The 22593-nt window shown below is 40.7% G+C and overlaps 1 protein-coding gene across 1 annotated transcript; it reads right to left on the reverse strand.

The window, feature by feature from the left end:
- Positions 1–1110: 1110 nt before the first annotated feature.
- Positions 1111–22368, reverse strand: si:ch211-198m17.1 (mucin-2). Its single transcript, XM_042504355.1, has 14 exons — positions 22224–22368; positions 10399–11435; positions 9527–10352; positions 7795–8301; positions 7094–7192; positions 6884–6993; positions 6735–6793; positions 6503–6636; positions 6249–6383; positions 5137–5179; positions 4864–4901; positions 4666–4753; positions 3689–3884; positions 1111–1767 (listed from the first exon to the last, which is right to left on the reverse strand). Exons 1-14 carry the CDS (start codon positions 22273–22275, stop codon positions 1639–1641), a joined length of 3453 nt encoding a protein of 1150 aa, XP_042360289.1. The 5' UTR covers positions 22276–22368; the 3' UTR covers positions 1111–1638.
- Positions 22369–22593: the final 225 nt, after the last annotated feature.

Here is a 22593-nt window from a genome sequence, read left to right on the forward strand (position 1 = left end):
GAGATGAACAAGAGGCAGACCAAGTCATTACAAAAAAAAGCTCTATGGTGCTACAAAAGGTCAATAACATTTGTTTCTCCCTTATTGTCTGTCGTCACAAAGACCCCACAAACAGGTAATGAGTAATATGTTGCACTGCATCCACTGTTCATAATGTCTGTTGTGATTTGTAGCATTTATTGGTTGATTTTGTTGTTTTGTTAAATTTTGATTATATTGCATTTATGTGTTTATGTGAAACAGTTGATGCCCTGGGATGCAAAACAATTTTCAGAATTGTATTTGACAATAAACAGAAAACAAATCTAACCAAATGAAAAAGGCCAACAATAGAAATTCAGACTTATTTGGGATTTGGGAGGGGCAATGCTGTGTTAGTCCTGTCAACACCAGTCACACATAATATAGAGCATATTTGGTTACAGCCAGGGTCTCTGAGACCCAAAATTGAAGTAATGTATTATTTCCTGTAGAAGACTTCTGAAACATATCATCAATTCAGTTCAGTTCATGTTAGCCAGATATTGTCATTGAAAAAGTCATGAAGTGTCAATATACTCACTGTTAAGTATGTTTTGAAGATAGCCCAGAGTCAAACACTACATAATGGTTCAGTAGATTAACTATTTGGATATCAACGAGAGACCTGCAAAGAATACGTTACTCCAAACAAACGATTAGATCATAAAAGTTTGAATCATTGGGCGATATAGTTGTTTATCCAGGCTACTTAAACATCCAACAATGATGAGAAACAAGGCTGATGTGTTTAAATTAATGTATTTTCATTGCATATATATACATATATATATACACACACATGCTCGGCCAAAAGATCTTCAATTATTTACAAAACGTTTACACACTTATAAAATAGTGCACTGTCTCAGACACACAAGGATAAATATATATAAGATTTAAAAAAAAAAAAGAAATTTATACAAGTGATAATTGGCACATCCAGGAGACAGGCTTTATCACCAGCTTTGCATGTTTCCTGTTTATCACAAAGACCATTAAAACAGGCACATTTTGCAAGTGCAGCTTCAACAAACACAGAGTTCTCAGCTTTAGACACTACAATATAAATCCCTTTAAAACCACCCCAACCAGGGATCCAGCCCCTTTAGTCGTACACGATTTAATTTTCTATAAAATAATTGTAAGAAAAATATCTATTAGCCCCTGAAAGCCCACATTCAGTTTACCTTTGATTTCAGCGGAAAACTGGTGGTAAACTTAACACACACTTTAGTGCAATTTGCAATATAAGACGCTTCATTTAAAGACTACAGAATGATTTCTTAAAAGCATTTTTTAAAAAAAGTCAAAAGTATCCTGTAAAACAATATGAGAATTACACTGAGCAACAGAGACATCTACTGTTTATGATCAGCAACATTTACAGACACAACCTCACTTTAAAAAAATGCTCAAATGTTCTTGCTCGTATGAATGAATGTCTTTGGTGGCTGTTTCCCAGTTTAAAAAAATGTCCTTTGTGATTTGTCATTAATCCAAGCGAGTCAAAAAATGTATAAATAACCCAGTCATTCTCAGGAAATGTGCCTGTAGAACCAGAGTTTCAAATCAGTGGCTTCTTTTTGATACCATGCTCCTCTTTCTACATGGATTTCATCAGTTTTTCTTCTCGTCCCCTGGTAAGAAGTAGGGGTTCTCATGGCCTTGGACCAGATAGGAGTAACGGGATGGATTTTTACCTTTGAAGGTGTTCATTCCTTCTGGGTTGAGATCATATGATCCCGACTGAAATGTCAGAGAAAACAGTCAGAGTGTTAGTGTCTTTTAGATGCAGAGGCCGCAAACATTCAAACACAAACACCTCAAAAAAGCCATGCACACATACACAAGTAACTGCAGGTATGGATGGATTACTCAACGGGCCTCCCGGGCACAGGCCCAGGGGCCCAAAGTGTTAGGAGGCCCCCTGGCCTTAACTTGCAAAATGTCCCTCAAATGAATATGTACTGACTGGGAAGAAACTCAAAATGATCACAAAGAAACACAAAAACACCACAAAGAAATGCAAAGAGACAAAAAATATCTATAATCCCTGGCAAAGCAACTACAAAGAGACAGAGAGAGACTACAAAACAGCACAAAACAACCAAAAAGACACAAAGATTCCCCCAAACACATACAAAATTACCTCAGAGACCCAAATGACTACAAAAAGGGCACAAAACAACCACAAAAGGACAGATAGAGACTACACAAGGACAAAAAACAACCACAAGGGGACATAAGGAGACTACAAAGTGACACAAAACATACAAAAAATATACAAAAATTAACTCAGAGACAAAATTACATAAATAAGACACAAAAATTACCTCTAGACCTAAATGACTACAAAAAGATGCAAAACAACCACAAAAAGATACAAAACAATCACAAAGGGTAACAAACAACCTTAAGGAGACTAAAAGAGACTAAAAAACAACAAAAAAACAACCAAAAAACACAAAAATTACCTGAAAGAGATACAAAATTACCTCAATAAGACATAAAATGTCTTAAAAGAAATCCATATGAATACATAAAACACAAACAGCCACAAATGAACACACAACTACTCCAAAGAGTCACAAAACAACCACAAGGACACAGACAGAGACTACAAAGCCTCAAAAACAACCAAAAAAGCCACAAAAATAATCTCAAAGAGACATGAAATTACATCAGTCAGACACAAAATTTACCTCATGGCCCAAATGACTACAAAAAGACCCAAAACAACCACAAGGAGTCACAAAATGACTACAAAGAGACACAAACCACCACACAGTTATGTATTTTGCTCCTATGTATCCATAACCGCAGTCACCAGTGTACAGTGGAAATGACTACTCCCCAACTAGAAACAGCAGAACGTCTTTGAATTGTCAGTCACTTCATTTCATGTAGAGGAGAGAACACGGTTTTCCACAGCAATTAGAGATTTCTCATGAAGCAATCAATCACCCCAGAAATCCTGCCACCTTAAATCTCCCTGTGGCCTGTCTAAATCATCAGCAGGAGGCATCAAGGCAAATCAGAATCTAAAAGCAAAGCCATGCCTTACCTTTTTCCATCCTTTCTGCTTCGGCTGAAAACCCTAAAGCAACACACTGGGAGTCAGGCAAAGCAGGGAGCGTGGGAGGGAGCTACTTGCTAACATTATATATACATTCTGGATTATTGGGATAAACATACTGGTGTGCATAAAATAGAAAACATATCACCAAAGTATCTTATCTGTGTCTGAAATGATACGAGATGACTGTGCACAGTGAGCATGGATTTGACTTGCAGGTCAAATGATATCCAGGTGTCAAGGGTGAAAACATTTGATTGAAAAAAAATTAGAGAGACTCTTTCAGTGTATTGCAAATCCAAACTGCACACTGAAATGTGGTAACTGGAGCCTCAATGTGCAACAAACACTTTCACTTGATAAGCTAATTTAACCAGACTTAAACCTTCACCGAGATGTATTTTTCACCAGTAAATAATCAAATCCATGCTCACTGCGTGGGTTAAATGTTAATAAGCAGTTGCAATCTGGGTGCAAGATCATGGGGCAACACTGAATTGACCAGTGGCTGATTTAGCGAATGATCTATGAAAGTATTAGTGGTTAGTAGTTAAGACCGCAGAGACGACGGGGGAACGTGTGATAACTCACCGATCCGTTGGTTTGATGCTTTTTGTCCACCAGGACATGAGTGTTGCCCCCTTCTGTCATCTCTATGGGAGTGGCTGCATCATAGTTAGTGGAGGCACGGGGGATGGGGGTGATGCCAGTGGGCCAGGACTGGTTTATGTCACCTGGTGAGTATGGACTTCTGCTGTAGTTTGTCTTGCTTCTTGGGCATCCCCTCCTGATGTGCACAAAAAAAGGAGTGCAAAATATTCATCCATATTTCTCTTTTTCTGTTAGAGGGCTCCATTCTTGTCCAAAATTAACTGGTCACTGTAGTTAATTTTTAGTCAGTCAATCATACACTACTGTGCTGCCATAAATACTCACAAACACACCAAATGTGTATTAATCCACAGCTGAAAATAGGCCCTGACAAATGCCCTAATTACACCTGTTTAAGTAAGGTTTTAAAATCTACAGTGCCCAGCTGTTTTAGGAAATCATGACTCTTTTTTAAAAAAAATTGGTCCAGTACTGAGTGAGACTGCTGCAGCTGGTAGCGGCGAAACAGGCTGCGGTGTTACCACTTGGGGCATGAGCACACCGTCAATTTATGTCTTCTAAAAGTCCTTTTTTTTGATGACAAGTTCAGATGATTATTGTCTGACAATATTATGGAAAGGGTCCCTGCAGAGACAGATGTCTTTACAATACAACACCAATTTCAAAAATGTTAAGGCAATATTCAACTGTTGTTCCCATGAGTCACTTAGACACAGAAACGTGGAAAAATACGGGCCCAGGTTGAAAAATAACAAAGTGACCCTTTAAAAGAATTTCAGTGGTTATATTCCAATGTGAAACCGCTCTGAACTACACATTTAAATAAAACATCAAAACAAAGCTGAAACTATACTTCACAAAAATTCACCTCAACCAAAAATGTATCCTAGTTTTATGTATTTTGACCTGCAAAAAACACTCACACACAAAAAAAACTCTTTTTTTTATATCCTCACCAGCAGCAGTATATTAGCAAAGCCAGGACAGTGATGAGAAGAATTCCTCCCAGTACACAGGAGATGACCACCACTGCCAGCAGAGCCGCTGTAAAACACACACAGGAAGACACATTTAGATGTTTATGGGTCAGTGGCACATAGCTATTACGACTGCTGCCGCACATTTTTGCCTGCGAAAACAGTGTTGTTACTCACAGTCATTGCAGTTGAAGCCAGCATATCCAAATGCACATCTTAAAGACAAAATACAGCAGTTAAACACACATTAAATGTATGTCAGGGGCTGTAATGTAGCATATTAATGGAGTTCAAGACTGAATCCACATGGGGGAGCCACACACACATCAACATGTACTCCACACACACACACACACACACACACACACACACACAGAGTGATATACAAACACCATGCACCTGCACCGGCAAATCTTACCCTGTAAACGAAAAATTAAAGGGTATACTCACGGTTCACATGAGTCTCCAACTGCCTTCTGTCCACTTGGACATGCTACAAAGACAAACACAATAATTTAAACATAAACACAAACACACACACAGTTTTTAACACACAGACACTGAAATAAGGTCATAACAAGCTAAAGTTTCCGACTCAGTCGCATAGATGGAGACAAACAGTCCACCTGGTTGCACACGCAATGAAAGCATGAGCACAATGAGCACAATGAGAGCCTCTTCATATGGAGGCTGCATGAATACCATTACAAACAAGCACACAATAGGAAATTATGTTTTCCTGGTAGAGGAACTATATGCAGCATTTGCCTGACAGTCTGTATTTGTTCTTTCTATAGCTGTGCGAACAGACAGAGAGAGAAAGAGAAAGCCCTGACGCTTTCAAATGTTTCCAGGGAAACATCCCTGTTAAAAAGAAATAAATTAGAGAGATAAATGAAGTAAGAGTCAAGGGTTAGCGTGGTGAAAAGGCTACAGCTCTTGACCTTGTCTCTGAGTCTCACTCCCTGTTGTTTCTCCCCCTCATTCTCACGCACAAGTATTTCACTGAGGATAAGAAGGTTTTGTTACAGTTTTGTTACAGCCCAAGTTCACTTGGGCTCGTCTCAGACGCTGTGGGTCGTCAGTTCTTAAACTCTATACATGTGGTTTTAAAAATTTATAGTGCTATGGTAGCAGTACATGGTAAAGATAAAACATTTTGAACATTACATAAATACTAGAGCATGATATGATTATTTAACCCTTTGAGACCTGGATCAACATCAGTTTTCTTGTGCTGCGTTCAGATGCCTTTCACAAGCTGTTTAACCCTTTGAAACCTCTGCAAATTTGTTTGATTTCTTTCAAAAAATGAGGGATAATATAATAATAATGATGATAATTATCATTATTATTATTATTATTATTGTTATTGGCCTTTTTTTCAGGTAATGTTCTGAAATGTTTACTCATTTCTTACTAATTTTTGGGTGTCATGTTGCTTATTTCCTTCTCCTCATATGTTTTTGCAAGAAATTGAATCAATTTACTCAAGTTCCAAAGGGTCAAACCTAATGCTAGTCTTGATAAATGAGTTGAATAAATAATGTAGTCCCTTTTACCTTTGCAGCTGGTGTTTGAGTACAGGATGGAGATGTAGCCCTCAAGGCAGGTACACAAACTCCGGCCTCTGGTAAATGTGCACTTTGTAGTGGAGACATCACAGGGAAATGGCTCCTGTGTACACAGGTTTGTACCTAAGAGAGAGAAGATACAAAACATGGATATGAGAAAACCTCTCTTCCTAAAATAATGTAGCCCCTAGCTCATGCATTACACATTCTTCAAAATCAAGCAGTGTCCTAGCAATGCTTACCTGTAAATGTAGCACCAGTCAAAAAATCATTTCCTGAGCTGGCTATAGCCCCATTAATGGCCTTATCAACAGACTCCTGAGTGGCGGTGGTGTTTTCAAAGATGTTATTTACAGTTGCTTGGACACTTCCTGGTCTAGAGAATTTTAAAAAAGCACCAAAAATGGATTTAAGCATATTTTTGAACATGAGGTATATTATCTTTCTGCACAAGGAGTGAGATAAAATACTCACTCAAGTCGCACAACATCAGACCGTCTATACCCCGGCTGATTTTTGAGGGCTTCTCTCAGCTATGAAAAGAATAAGCATGTGGTTTAAGGATGGAGAGAGAGATGCATTTATTATAGAAATTCAAAATGCTTTGTGAGCTCACAACCTACCACTGCTGAGATCTGAGCCGCCGTCTCCTGGAATATTGCTGAGGACCTGTTGCTCATTTGATTTTGAAATGTCAAGGAGGTGATATGAAGCTGGCCGGGGAACACTTGGGCTGAATAAGGAGAGGGAGCAGAGAAAATTAGTTCTAACACCATCACCATCTTTTGACTTCTTTACGGTAATTTTTAATCAGACAAGACATGAAATGTTACCGGGTTCACAGCGGCCATTCACCAGGAAGCTACCAGAGATACACTGGCAAGTACCATTAAGACAGACGCTTTCAAGTGGGCATGGGATGTTAGGGCATACTGATGAGAGATGGGGAAAAAAATGTGTGTTAAACAATTGGCCATCTGATTTGTTTCGCATATTATATGAATTTATCAAAATTTCAATTACTGTTTTTTGCCACTTGGGGGCAGTGGAAACAAGTAGTGAACACAACACTGATTTATCATTACCTTTAAAACTGACATGGCAAACTTGCTAACAAGCAGCTGCATATTTACACATCCAGCACCTTTATCATTCATTTAGAGTCATGTCTCAGACCAATGCACGTCCAATATCCACCCAAATTTTAGCTCTGTTTTTTGGTCCTGAGGGAAATATATACCTGTTTAGTATGTACATGCTCCACTACGTTTACCAGCATGTTGTTAACTTTGTCTGTCCTTAGGTGTTGAACAAGAAGTGTATAGTGGGCTGAACTTTTTGCTATAGGGAACTATAACCTCCAGTGCAAGATTTTTTCTCTTTAATTCTGACACTAAACCATTTAACCACAAAAAACATGTGGGTCCTTATGTATGTAGGATTTAATTCCACCCAGGAAATCTATTACATTTTTCTGATTGAGTTTACTGATGACATCATGTACTTGAATCATGAACTTTTGGGCAATACGAACCTAAGACTGGAGGGATGGGTGGGGCTGTTGTGGTGGAGTTGGTGGTGGTGACATCTGTTGGTCTCAGGGTGGTACCAGTGATGGTGGTGCCAGTAGTGATGGTGGTACCAGTAGTGATGGTGGTAGTGGGGGTTGTAGTCGTGGTAGAATTTTTGGTGGTCACGTCTGTTGGTCGTAGGGTGGTACCAGTGATTGTGGTACCAGTAGTAATGGTGGTACCAGTAGTGATGGTGGTAGTGGGGGTTACAGTCGTGGTAGAATTTTTGGTGGTGACGTCTGTTGGTCGCAGAGTGGTGCCAGTAACAGTGGTACCAGTAGTGATGGTGGTGGCGATTGGAGTAGAGGTTGAATTTTTGGTAGTGCTGTCTGTTGGTCGCAGAGTGGTTTCAGTGATGGTGGTACCAGTACCGTTGGTGGTTATAGTGGAGGTTGGGACGGTGGTGGATGAGGCTGTTGTACTGCCACTAGCTGGTTCAGTTGGATTAGTCAAAGTGGTGAGGCCGGTTACTGTAACAAAATAAAAGTAAAAATAAGTCCAAGGACATTATATAGAGAGCACAGCCAACATCAATGACTAATAGAGCTAGTTAGCAAATATTGCATGCTAAACTAAGGTGGTGAACCTGGTAAATATTATGCCCTCTGGGCATCACCATGTTAGAATTGTCATTGTGAGCGTGTTAGTATTTTAATGTTAGTGGTGAGCTCAAGTACAGCCTCACAGTGTGACTGTAGACTCTTATTAAGGACAAGTAAAGCTGTTTAAAGGGGACAGTTCTGATTTTTTGAAGTGGGGTTATATGGGGTACTTATTCATTGACAGTATACTACATATAGTAAATGTCAACTGGTATGCCCCCAATTTGGAGAAGCCGGCAGGAGTCCAACATGAAAGCTAAGCAATCTACTGCTGTGGAGGGGTCAGCAATGATACCTATTTTTGCCACCTAAAAAAAAGTCCCACTTAAAAAATCAATTTTTAATGTACGTAATACTGAGTTTTTCCACTCTTTTGACTTTCTGTTAGACAGTGATTTCTAACGGGAAAAAAGCCATTCCTTCTTCAATGGAGCCAGACTCCATTGAGAAAAACAGCCATTTAACATTTCATTTTGTTTGCGTTACTGTGTGTCTTTGGCATTGAAAAGGGTTAGTTTAGATGTGCCAAAGTCATACAACAGCACAAAGTAACTAACTGATCAAAGCAGCAATAGACCAGCAGTTCCTGTGTTCAGCTTACTATAATTACTGTTTTTGTCAGTGGAATCTGTTGGCTTTGACGTGAGCATAGATGGGAATCTGTTGCCATCATTGGCTTTCTTTTTCTGATGGAAAGGTAAAGCAGTGACAATACTCTCAATACAGCGTACACCTAGACTGATATTGATTTTCTAACAGTGGCTAAAATTTGTTTTGTTGCTGACCCCAATTCATAGCAGTACATTGCTTGGCTTTCATGTGGAAATCCAAGACTGCTTCTCTAAACCGGGGCATGCCAACTGACAGAAACCGTATGTCATACACTGAGTAAGGATAAGAACCCTATACAACCCCACTTCAAAAAGCTGAAAACATCACTTTTAAGAAAAGGTTAAAAGGCTTTGTCATGCACGTTCAGAAAGTTGCTTTAAAATGGTTTGATGCAGCTTTAACTCATTCCTACTCACCTGCATATTTTCCTAAATTATTTTATAAGAACACACATCAACACTCATCATGCTGTTAGTCCTACCTCCTGAGGATGTTGTTGAGGGACTAAGGGTGGTGGTATTTCCAGTGGGGGGTTCGGTGCTACTGCCTGGGGAGGTATTTGTAGGGAGGGAGCTGGAGGTGGAGATTGAGGTAGGTGAAGAGGGTGGGGGTCCAGCTGTGAGGGTTGTGTTTGTGGTGACAGTGGAGGATGAGGGTGTTGTGGTGGACGCAGTCTCAGGAGAGGTGTTAGTAGAGTTTGTTAGTGTAGCTGTAGTTAGAGAGGCTGTAGAGCTTTCTGGAGTTACTGCAGTTGCAGTTGTTGTGCCGTTGCTGGTTTGTGTGGTCACTGGAGTTGTTGTGATGTTGCTCAGCTGTGTCGTGGCTGTAATGGCGCTTGTGTCCTCACTGGTGTTACTGGTTGGTGTACTCAAACTTGTAGCATCGCTTGTGTTAGTAGTCGGTGCAATCGAAGTTGTGACCTCGCTGGTGTTAGTGATTGGTGTGATAGAAGTTATGGCATCACTGGTGTTGGTGGTCGGTGTGATCGAAGCTGTTGTGTCACTGGTGTTAGTGGTTGGTGTAATCAAAGTTGTGGTGTCGCTGGTGTTAGTGGTTGGTGTGATCGAAGTTGTGGCGTCACTGGTGTTAGTGGTCGGTGTGATCGCAGCTGTGGTGTCACTGGTGTTAGTGGTTGGTGTTATCAAAGTTGTGGTGTCGCTGGTGTTACTGGTCGGTGCAATTGAAGTTGTGGCGTCACTGGTGTTGGTGGTCGGTGTGATCGAAGTTGTGGCGTCACTGGTGTTAGCGGTCGGTGTGATCGAAGCTGTGGTGTCACTGGTGTTAGTGGTCGGTGTGATCGAAGCTGTGGTTTCCCACGACCGTCGAAGATCGTGGTCGAAGTTGTGGTGTCACTGTGGTGTTAGTGGTTGGTGTAATCAAAGTTGTGGTGTCGCTGGTGTTAGTGGTTGGTGTGATCGAAGTTGTGGCGTCACTGGTGTTAGTGGTCGGTGTGATCGCAGCTGTGGTGTCACTGGTGTTAGTGGTTGGTGTAATCAAAGTTGTGGTGTCGCTGGTGTTACTGGTCGGTGCGATCGAAGTTGTGGCGTCACTGGTGTTAGCGGTCGGTGTGATCGAAGCTGTGGTGTCACTGGTGTTAGTGGTCGGTGTGATCGAAGCTGTGGTGTCACTGGTGTTAGTGGTCTGTGCGATCGAAGTTGTGGTGTCACTGGTGTTAGTGGTCAATGCAATCGAAGTTGTGGCGTCACTGGTGTTAGTGGTCGGCGTGATCGCAGCTGTGGTGTCGCTGGCGTTAGTGGTCGGTGTGATTGAAGTTGTGGCATCACTGGTGTTAGTGGTCGGTGCGATCGAAGTTGTGGCATCACTGGTGTTAGTGGTCGGTGCGATCGAAGTTGTGGTGTCGCTGGCGTTTGTGGTTGAGGTAATTGTGGTTGTGATGTTGCTGGTGTTTGGGGTTGGTGTACTGGTACTTGTGGCTTCGCTGGTGTTGGTGGTCGATGTAATTGAAGTTGTAGCATCACTGGTGTTAGTGGTCTGTGTGATCGAAGTTGGGGTGTTGCTAGTATTGGTGATCGGTGTGATCGAATTTGTGGTGTCGCTGGTGTTGGTGGTCGGTGTAATCAAAGTTGTGTCATCACTGCTGTGTGTGATCGATATACTTGTAGTTAGATTGTTATCTGGAGCGGGTGTGTTTGTACTTGTTGTCTCACTAGTGATGTCGGGTTGGCTTGTCTCTGTGCTTGCAGTGGACACCGCTGAACTGCTGTTTGGAGCTGATGGAGATTCAGTCAGGCTGCTGGTGGTGAAGCTACTGTTCTCAGGAACAGTGCTGCCGTCTGATGGTAGTTGTGAAGTTGTAAAACTGCCAGTTGAGTTAGAAGTTGCAGGAGTGGTGGTGACATTTTGTGTGGGGACATCTGTTGTTATCATTCCTACGTTCAAAACAAAAGCACAAAAAATAATCAGTGTGTGCTGTCAGTGTCCAATAATCACTCAGACAGTAAGGTACGGGTGAAGGGATAATGTCTGACATGGTGTCAATTATCAAGAATCAAATGTACGACAGGGGGAGCAGAACAGCCGTCTCCTCAGAGTCTACTGATTCCTGATTATGAACACCCTGAAGAGCATTAACCCACTATGGTCACAAAAAAACAGAAACTACTAATTTATATTTTCATGCATTTTGCATTATATTTTCATAAGCCATGACTTAGTTTCCCTGGTAAAGCCCAAGGCTTTACCTTATACCTGAAACAATTCATAATGGAAACATCGTCCACTACTCCAGTAAAAAGGACAAACCTCAGATAAAACTAAGCAACAGGAGATTTTATAGTCCACTCAGCTCACCAGTGGAACCCAGTGGCCAAACTATTAGCCAGAAAGCTAACATTATGCTAGCAAGACTCAACGTCAATAACACTGCATGCAGTTAACAAATTTGTTTGTTTATTTGATACTGTCACTACAGAACTAGCTAGCTATCCAATCATATCACTGTCCCCAAATCTATGGCAATATTTTTATAAATAGTCCATGTGTACTGTTGGCTGAAGCCTGAAGTGGTAAGTGATTGATTTGTATGTGATACAAAGTATTCATAAGCTTAGAGAGCCAATGTACTTTTTACAGCTTGTGTGTTGGAGTCACCTTTCTGTGGTGTTCAGATGATCAGGCACTGTAGGACCAGACTAAGTGCTGGAAATAAATAGCAAACGGAGGCTTTGACTGCATCCCTGTTGCTATGGTTACTCATATTAGACACAGGCTGATCATATTATTTAGCCAGCACATTCATTTAGAACAGTAAACAGTCAGTTTCACTGGAACTACTTAGTACATATCCTATATATATCAGAAATTAATGGACACCCTGCAGTCAATTAGAATCAAGTATCCACACAGACCATCAACACAGTTTTCCCACCGCCTGCTGCTATAGGAAACAACGCTAATGAGAGTTGTATGAGTAATCACATCTGTAAAGCTGAGGACCATATGGCTAAAATGCTAAAAGGTGCTAAAATACTTCAAAGAGTTGAAGGAAACTGCAGTAACTCTCTGTGGGTCCATTACTACAAGCGACACCTTTTGTCATCTGATTCATTGTTAATATACAAATATTAATAAATGCAGCTTTTAGCTGTTTAAGGTCCACATCACTGCTTACAAGCTTGATTGTCCATGCTAATAACTGGGGGAAAATGATGCATTAATTAGCAAACATTTCCATGTCAATGTGCTTATATTCACATGTTCACATTCACAGCAAACAGAGGCTCTGAATATTAACTCAGTGTACAAAATCAAATTAGATCATCATCTTTTTACAGGAAGCTTGTTGCATTCCTGATGTTTCTGTAGCATTGTTATTCTACGAAAATGTGTCTTCAAACAGAAAGATGCTGAAATAGTTCTGTCCACTGTCACACTGTCCACGACAATAACAGCACTTTCTTTTTTTTAAAAGGGAAATTTATTTTTATTATCAATTAAAAGTTAAATATTGCTGCTGTCAGTCTTTAAGTTTCAAGATGAATTAGTCATGTGATATTCCAAAATACACAGGAGTTAAAGCTGTAATTACAAAGGTCATATCTTAAATAAACATCTAACAACAACTGCGTAAAAAGTTGACAAAGGCCGAGACTCAGCAGATAAGAAGTACCGCAAGTGACAGCTGTTTACGACACCAAGATGTGTCAGTCACGAGTACCACCACCTTCATTTGACCATCTCTCTATTTGTTCAGTGTGCTGTCGTGACGCCTGCTCCCATTTAGCCTGCTCCCACTCTTTGCTTTGTGTTTATAGGGGAACAGAGGAGTCAGAGGGCAGCTTGAGGAGTGCTACAAACACCAGGAGGTCTTTGATAATGGCTCAGCCAGTTTACCTCGGCTCCTCATCTGTATGCATTGAATGATTACATTCAAAGCTCTTTTTCAGCAGCCAGACAGGGCACATATTCATGATGGGTGGACGCCTTGCACAAACAATTTTTTTCCAGTAAGTCATCTCAAAAGCTTGAGGAAATAGCGAGAAGACTAATATCAGATCCGGGGTGTGATCTGATTGTTTTCTGTGCCCTGTGTCACCTAACGTCTTTATCGCTTGGTAACCAAAACTCATATAGAGAGGAAAAACCACAGGCTCCTACATCCTGTGACTGCTAGCTTTTATGGACAAGATGAGCTTGATGTTAACGCACACATGCCCTTACCCACCTCCAAAAATTAGGTATTCGGGGAGTGGAATAAGACATTAAGCAATCGACGATGATAGATGAGGAAGTGACGAAAGGTGGGAAAGATATATCTAGACTCAGATGACGTTTTTAAGTCGTAAAGTAAAGGAGTGGCAGAGTTAAGATTCTATATGTGGAGTAGCGTACGTGAGATCATTGTTGTAAAACACACATGTATCAGTTTGCTACCGGCTTGTCTAGATTAAGATTTAAGGGCCATTAACTAATCTCACTGGAGGACCAGAGATCAAGATTAATGAAAAACCTCTTAAATCAGATCCAGTCGAAATTGTCTTGGATATCCCTGTGTTACATTTTAGCAGAGTATCGGTTCCAAAGACTTGGACAGTTTCCATGAACAACTGAGTTGAAGGTTAAACATTTCACCTCGTTCCTGCATACCTTAGATTTTATAAAATCCCAAAGGCCAGCGTTTAATCAGAGTGTATCATCGCATTGTAGTCATTTCACAGATGCCTACTGCTTTATTGCTCAGAACCAGCATGTAGATCTGTGAGCTGAGGAAAAAGGCAGTGGCACTTAACATTTTAGAAATACAGTTTTTAACACACATTATCAATACACAATCATCCCCGAGGCAGCTGTGAAGAAGTAAGAGAGTAGCATTAACCGTGATGGTGTGAGGACTCATAAAACTTGGTCATGGAGTCTTATCAGCTCTGTGTGTACCTGAGGAGGAACCACTTTCTTATCAGCATCTCCACATTGTCACAGTGGAAAGTTTTCAGTGTACGAGCCTCTCTTTTCATCGTGACTAATGATAAAACAAAACGAATGATGTACAATTAAACACTGATGATGTCATCATATTGGCAAAGCACCTGTGGGATTCTTTTTTTACTGAACCAACCTAATTCTAAGTCAAAACTTTCGCCATAATACAAGAAGATATTGGACTTGTGTCTCAGTTATCAGTGCGCAACATTCAATTTTATTTTATTTCATTTAATTTTATTTGCTTAGTGCTAATTTTCTTTCTCCGAGAAGGTTACGTTTACTGGTTGTTTGTCTGTTTGTCAATAGGATTATAAAAATAAAAAAAATGTATTGATATTTGTTACGGTGAATCATGAGCCAAAGAATAACCAGAAGAACCATAGACGTTATATTAATAACTGATGTAACCACAATTACGTCACCCATTGGTTTGTGGAATCCAGTTTTGAAGTGACCATGACGTAACCTTATATTGACAAGAGGGCGGAGCTATGGAAGAGCGAGGAAAAGTGCTGACTGAGAGCTGGACAGCCTGCTGACAGCCTGTCACTCAAAGTGGCCACGCCCTTAAACTAAGGGGAGCGTGTGCAGATGAACATGGTGAAGACACCTCGTATGTCGACAGTGCCCCCCGTTCCTTGGCAAAGATCCGCTGGATGATGCGTTTTTTGTCAACCAGCAGATTTCGGCTGCTGGAAAGGCGGGAAGCTCTGGGAGCTGGCTTCGTGGGGAGGTCGCCTTATAACCGTTCATCTGCACATGCTCCACATGCCCCAATGGCACAGACCTTAATGGAGGTTACCTAAGGTTGTTACGTTGATCTTTGATGTTGCAACTAAATTAATGCCAGATTTGATAAAAATGTTGGCAGCAGTGAAACGTTGTGAAATCCAGTGGTGTGATTTATATGCCTCCCAAGCAGTAAACTACTGTGATCCTTATCAACCTCTACTCCAGCAGCTGAGACGATTACAGGTAGAGCGCCACAGAGAGGAAGAAAGCTTCTGTTTGGAGGCTCACCTATCAGTACTGCCAGTGGAAAACATTATGACAGGGTTTTTTGGGTATGATCACATTTCTTAAGCTACTGAGATTCTTGTGACGCATCTAATAAAAATTCTGATACGAGATTAGCATGTCATTTAAATCTACATCACAACTGTAAACCTCCTTTTTTCCATGTAGTCTTCACATGCAATGATTAAAGCCCAATAGTGGTCTGATGTTGCTATTGGGAGGAGGCTGAGACCTTGAGAATAATATCATGTTTAACAATGGCTCTTGACGTGGTGAGGTACTTCTGATATCTTTCTACAGGCCACAAATAAAACAGATGAAGTGACCGAGAAAATGAAATGCGTTCTCATCATAAAAACTCTATTAATAGACACAAGGGAAGTGATGGACAAAAGGGATATTGTCACAGACAACATGAGTGCATGTGGCTTAACATGAACAAACAGTTGTTTTTCTTCCACTGTCATTTTCATCGTGATGATTGCTTCCACCTTCAAAGTTCACTGTTGCTTCTCTATTTTGAAATGTTTGAAATGTAAATAAAGTACATGGAAACAACTGCTACAAGTTTCACAGACAATCTATGACGCTTTAGCCAAAGACTGATACCACAATAGCTGCAACAATGTAAGTCTAAACTTCTCTCACGTCGCCACAGACCACAGCGTTTCTTAAACTACATGTTAGCAGCCTTTTTTTGTGATTTTAACAGAGCCGCTAGCCCATTTTATACGTCTCCTGTGATGTTGAAGCAGTGGAAAAGTTTTAAGAACACACACGAGACAATGTAAACCAACAGACAGTTTGTTTAATACACTTGAAACAGCAGAGCAGTTAAGAGCACACTGCGCTGCACGTCTTTCAGAAAGCCTTGTCTCTAAGGATTTAACCTACAGCCGGATAATCCCCTGCAGACACAAAAGGGATGACTGGGTCAGGCAGGGTGACAATTGGGTCTAAGGTCGGCCTGCGAGCACATATTCAGGAGGATGTGGATAAGAAGGTCCGGTTCAGTCCTTCGGTCCAACCTGCTACTTGGTTTGACAAACTATAACTGCAGCTGAAGCCTTTTAAAAGCAGCCACGCCACGCCCCTCCACCTCTATCTTTCTCCACACTGGAATCAAACAACTGTTGCCAAGGAGATGTCTGCTTCCAGTTGTCAAAGCTTCACCCCACTTCAAATCACTGACAGTAACAGAAACCGAGAGAGGCAGACGTTTGTGTTGTTTGCGCTGCACTTTGGGGGATTTCTATTCATGCAAGACAACTGCACTTCTGTGAAGTACCTGCTCACAAACTGACAGTCAGATCCAGTTCCCCCAGCGCGCGTCCTTAACTTCCTGTCCACACTGCCACTCCTCAGGAATAAATCTGTTTTAATTACACACCACAAGGATTCCTGGGCAGTCCAGAGAGCTGCAGACAAACATTCTCCTGCTTTCGGGTCATGAAATATTTCCAGTTTATTGTCGGGATTAAAGGGAAAGTTCATTCTTCAAATAGTTCTTTTTAACATCCAGCAGCACTGCAAGAAGGACGGACCTGATTAAAGAATACACACAGAGCAGGAGATGAAATGACAGGTTGTGACCCAACAGTCAGGAAGAGCCTGAGGCCACAAGGCAGCATCTCATTAGGACACAGAGGAGTCATGTGGAGAGCTGACCTGTAGTGTGTGTGTGTGTGTGTGTGTGTGTGTGTGTGTGTGTGTGTGTGTGTAAAGCTTCTGTGTTTCAGAAATCATGCAGTATGACATCTGAAACAAGCTGATTAAAGACAAAAATGCTGGAGGCACACTGGATTCCAGCACACAGCTAATTACTGGTCACACTTTGGGTCCCAGCTAATGAGAGTCACCATTTCATACACACTGCTTTATGACCTCCTGGTATTTAAAGGTGTCCATCCCTGTGTTACAAAAACCTCATGGTACACCAAAAGATACACAAAGGTCAGTTTCCTTGAGGGAAAGCCACGCAGGCCTGAGGACTGCCACATCAAAGCGACAGCGCCAGATCACCAGGAGTGACTTCACGGGACTCAGAGAAAGCTTTTATTTTCAGCAAGCAACAGTCTGTTATCCTGCTGAGTGTCTCGTGTCAACAGTCCTGATCAGCTGTCCTCTTTGCTGCTGCAACAAAACAATTTCCCTCGCGGGTTTAATAGAGTATTTCTATTCTATTCTATTAAATTGAATATCTTTATGTTTTGGACTGCTCGTTAGACAAAACAAGACATTTGATGGCAACACTTTCAGCATGATGATGCCCATTCTAGGAAATGTAAGGGTACGTCACATCGTGTGGGACAGGAGAGCCACGTTGTGAGGTATGCTGTCTGATCTCTGTTATCTCAGCGTATGCACTCAGGCTAAAAAAAGAGACAGTTTTCAATGTCAGGATTGTGAGTAAAGGACGAGCAATAGGGTCTGAAATCGTGATATTCACATGATCATGATATTTACAATCGGAAATCTCTGCAGCTGATAAATGAAGCAAAAAGTGCCATCAAAACCACACATCACCGAATGGCCACATGAGGCTGGCTCTAAAACAGAGTCAATCCCCATAGACCGCCATGTTAAAATGCCCAAATTTACAGGAGAAATAAACATAACTAGAGCGTGGAACAAAAAAACAGATTTGGTCTCTATAACTCACATCAACATTCATGACAACTGCATGGGGGTGAATTTTTATATAACTTGCATGTTTACATTTTACTAAGGTGCAATTAAGCATATTTAACAGGAGGGCGACTTGAGTGACAGCGAGGCATCGCTACAGTCAACTCCTCGCTTCTCTACAGCTTCAACCTGTCGTCCAAACATGGCCACCTCTGGTTTGGAAAACCAAGATAGAAACAGACAAAATACCAAATTCAGGGCTTCAGAATGGCAGTCCACTTACAAAGGGGTGACTTCATGATAGCTGCGATACCGTATTTCACATGTTTGTCTAAATACAGTTCCATGGCACTATTTTCACACATTTTACAGACCATGTCATACAAAATATTAATAAAAGCAGCATTACAAGTCTAAAGTAGCAGTTAATGGACATACTCAAGCCAAAGACCCTTCAGTCAAAGATTGGGGGTAAAAAGAAAAAGAAACAAGCGGTGATCTTATAACCAAGAGCCGGCAGATGTGTTTCTAAAGATTCATGTTTTTAGTAAATTTACTTTTTTTCTGTGGGATTCTCTGACTATTTCTACACGTTTTTGTGAATATTAATTGTATTTCTTATGTTTTTGTAATTTCTCAATCATTTTCCAAGCTCTTTCTTAAAAGGGTCTTCGTGACTTGCTATTACTTATTGAGAAAGTATATAAACAGCATTGTGTTATTTCAGTTATTTTTGAGTTTGAGTTAAGAGTATTAAGTCATGTTGAGTTTATTAGCAGTTGTTGGGCAGTATTGCAGTTGCTGGGCAGTATTGCTCCAGTAAATATTAATTTATCATTAATGTAGTATTGGAAACAATATTTTTTCGTATTGATTAAAGAATGTCCTGTTTTTCAGGTTCAGCTGACCTGCTGTGTACTGACAAAAAGACTTTGTAAGTTCTGCTAGAAATAACTAATTAGACACTTTCTCTCTTTGCCCTGTAATTAGTCCGTGGTCATTTTAGGATAATGTTGTAAAAAATTATCAGGATGATTAACGTAAGTGTTAAGTGCAACTCCTTTATTAGTTTGTCACATATGTGAGTGAGATAACTTGATCGATTAATACAACAATGTATGATTAACGGATGAGTAATAAAGGTGACTGAGCAAAACCAAAGGTCTCTACTCTATGTCCTGCTAAGATTTGCTCTCTCCCATCTGGACAAACTTCATCTTGGCTGTCAGCTCTTCCTGCTGCTGACGAGATAGACTTGATGCCTGACACACACATGTGCAGCCCAACACACACACACACACACACACACACACACACACACACACAGAAAAGCTCAGCATCGGGAAGAAAGGCACGGCTTTGTCACAATTCTGATCACACTAAGACACACTGAGCAGCACAGCAGGCAAATTAAAAGAAGATGAGCAGATAACTCTCGGTCTCTATTTATTCTGGCTAATTATGTCATACTGTAGGTCCTTTTCTTGTCTCGCCCTTTCATCAGACGGTCAACAATTTAAGTCCTCAGCAGGACAAGGCGGACAGAAATGAGCACACTGTATCTGAGCAAACAGAGCTCTTGTACTGTAACTCGGACGTAACAGATGGCTCCCTGGAGCAGGGCTCGCTCGCAGGGCCTCTGCACATATCATATCCAATTAAAGCTCCGCCAGCACATGCTTTCCAATTACAGAGTGAGATTTACTGCCCCGGAGCAGGTCTAATCCAACAGGATGCAGCAGGGACGCAGCGACAGAAGGAGAAAAGACAGGGAAGAAACTGCTACAAGTGTGCATGAGAAGTAGATGTAAAGAATATACGTGGGTTTGGGTGCGTCAAATGAGGAAGACGAGATCAACTTCAAACAGAAACAAAGACAGGAGGAACTGTGAAACAAAAACAACACTGGTGTTTGCCGACACTTGGCACTTTTTGTACTTCTCATGCTGATTACATAGAATAACTGCAAAAATAAGGGGAAAAATGTGTGTGGACCACAAGGATTATTCGAGTAGTGACAGAAATTTTGTCTGAAACTGATAATAATCAAGTCACTGTTTCAGGCATTTTTAAAGCAGAAATGCCAAACATTCCTTCGGTTACACCGCTTACAGCTATCCAGTTGAATATTTTATGGTTTTAGGCTGTAATTCAGATAAAACAAGCAAGTTGACTTAACATTTCTGCTATTAATCATTAAGATAAGGCTCAGATTAATAGATTAGATAGTGAAAATAATTGTTAGTTGCAGCCCTAAATGAATCCTTTCACATTACTAGAAAAGCCTGTTAACCCCTGAGCAGAGCTTGAATTCTGTATTAATGCCCTAATGATGACTAAACAGCAAAATATGGCACATGATACTATGCATGAGGTCCGAGTGAGAAAAACAGTAGCAGGGCAAGAAGACAGGAAGGCATTTAACGTGCTCTGCTCTCTCTGGAAGATTTCTTACAGAGGATGCAAGAAAATGTGGCGCCAGACTCAGAGGAGGAGGATCACGACCCCCAGGAGGTCTTTTTTCATCTAGACCTCTTTACTGATATTTCAAAGTGCCCCAAACTAGAGCCTCCACCACCTCCCAGACTCCTCAGACTCTGTTTCTATACAAGAAGACACATGACAGGAGGGGAACCACACAAACATCCTGGGGGCTCGGAGCGAGGCTCCGGCACATGACAGAGACTGAATACCATCTGTCTTCATACATGGGACCTCAAAACACAGAGATGCACTTCAGAGCAGTCCAAAATGATCCAAAAGGGTGACCAATGGATTTGGCTGCAGCTAAGCTTAGCGTGCCTGTACAGTGGAGAGCTCATCAAAATTCCTCAGGGCAGCTTCACCACGCTGTCAAGGGGGTCCGCTTATGCACACACAGAGTAAACTTTGTGCGAGGAGTGTGCTGCGCTTCAGGGAGCCGCCTGTTGTTTGACCGATGCCTTCTCTATGGCATCTGTCCACCACCAGAGAGCTTTGAGTCACAGCGATAGAGCAATGAGTCAGGGTTGAAGACTACTTAGGGGGAAATCCCCATGAATGTGTAGAAACAAAGAAGAAACTTAGAATAAATGTGAGCTAAATGCTCCTCCATATAAAGCAAAGGGGGGGGGGAAAGACTGTCAGAGTGTATGCCCTAACAGGATGTAAATATCGTCACAGGTTTCTAATGAGTTACTTATTATCTAGTTATATTTGCAACTTGAAACATATCACGCAACCATATCTTTTATTGGGCGTCTAGGAAACTTTTTATGTTATATTGATATCAATAAGCTTAGATTGTTTATCGCTCTATTCTTGAAAAGTCTCATGTGTTGTTCTTTTATTAAGATATTCTAATACTGTATATGAAGCAAACACACAAAAAAGAATTAAATAAACGTCACAATCATCACCTTGGGTGTGTTTGTGTATATTACCATACAGTTGGTGTTCTCAAATAGAATAAATTGTAACCTCTCTGTATGTGTTTTTCTGTCACTATCTAGACTACATAATAAATGATACATGCATTGAGTGGATACATAAATATATAATGCATTGTATGTCAGGAGATTTTTTCAATTTCTTAAACTATTTTTTTTTTTACTGAGATTGCCAGAATTTTCTATATAATACATATGATCCTCTTATAAAAGAGGATGAACTGTCACACATTTAACTACCTAAAAGTATTATAGTGGTTACAATTAGCTCCACCTTGACCAACAACAAAAAATTAAAAGTAAGTTTTGAATTGGTATTAATATTTCATATATAGGCTACTACTACTACTACTACTATAATAATAATAATAATAATAATAATAATAATAATAATAATAATAATAATAAAAGGTGGGATTTTTTTTGCATAATGAGCAACTACTTTCTTACTCATTTTACATTAGCCGATAAAAGTAACATTTTAACTGCACGATTTTAACTATCGTGGAATATATTGTGGGCTTATATCAAACAAAGGACCATTTTCAAGGATATTTCCAAGCTTCCTACATCAAATCCAAAGCGTTCAGATATCAACAGAAACACAGTGAGATTACCAACACTTTTTTGGTCTAATACAGTGTGGAAGTAAACTTTACTCACCATTAGTGACAGCACTCAGGAGAAACACGACAGGCAGACAACGGAAAAACATGTTTCAAGTCTTTGGTTGTAAACGTCTTGAGGAGGACCAGGCGCTGTAACGGTGAATATAACGGTGCCGGAGACACGCTGTTTCCTCTGTGTGCTCGCTACAGGTGGCTCAGACTGCGAGCTGCAGCCTCCGGCAGCATTAAAAGCTTTAGCCCCTCCTCTGATTGGTCGGCTCTGATGTCACTCATCATTACTAAACTGGATCTCTCTGCCCTGACCCATAACCCAGCGCGTGAACCTTGCATCATCAATAACAGGCTACAGGAGTGAATTAGGCTTACTGAACGAGAAAGTATATTTTAAGCTGACTGTTTACACA

This window comes from Plectropomus leopardus, chromosome 17 (assembly GCF_008729295.1).
Source record: "Plectropomus leopardus isolate mb chromosome 17, YSFRI_Pleo_2.0, whole genome shotgun sequence".
Taxonomy (NCBI): domain Eukaryota; kingdom Metazoa; phylum Chordata; class Actinopteri; order Perciformes; family Serranidae; genus Plectropomus; species Plectropomus leopardus.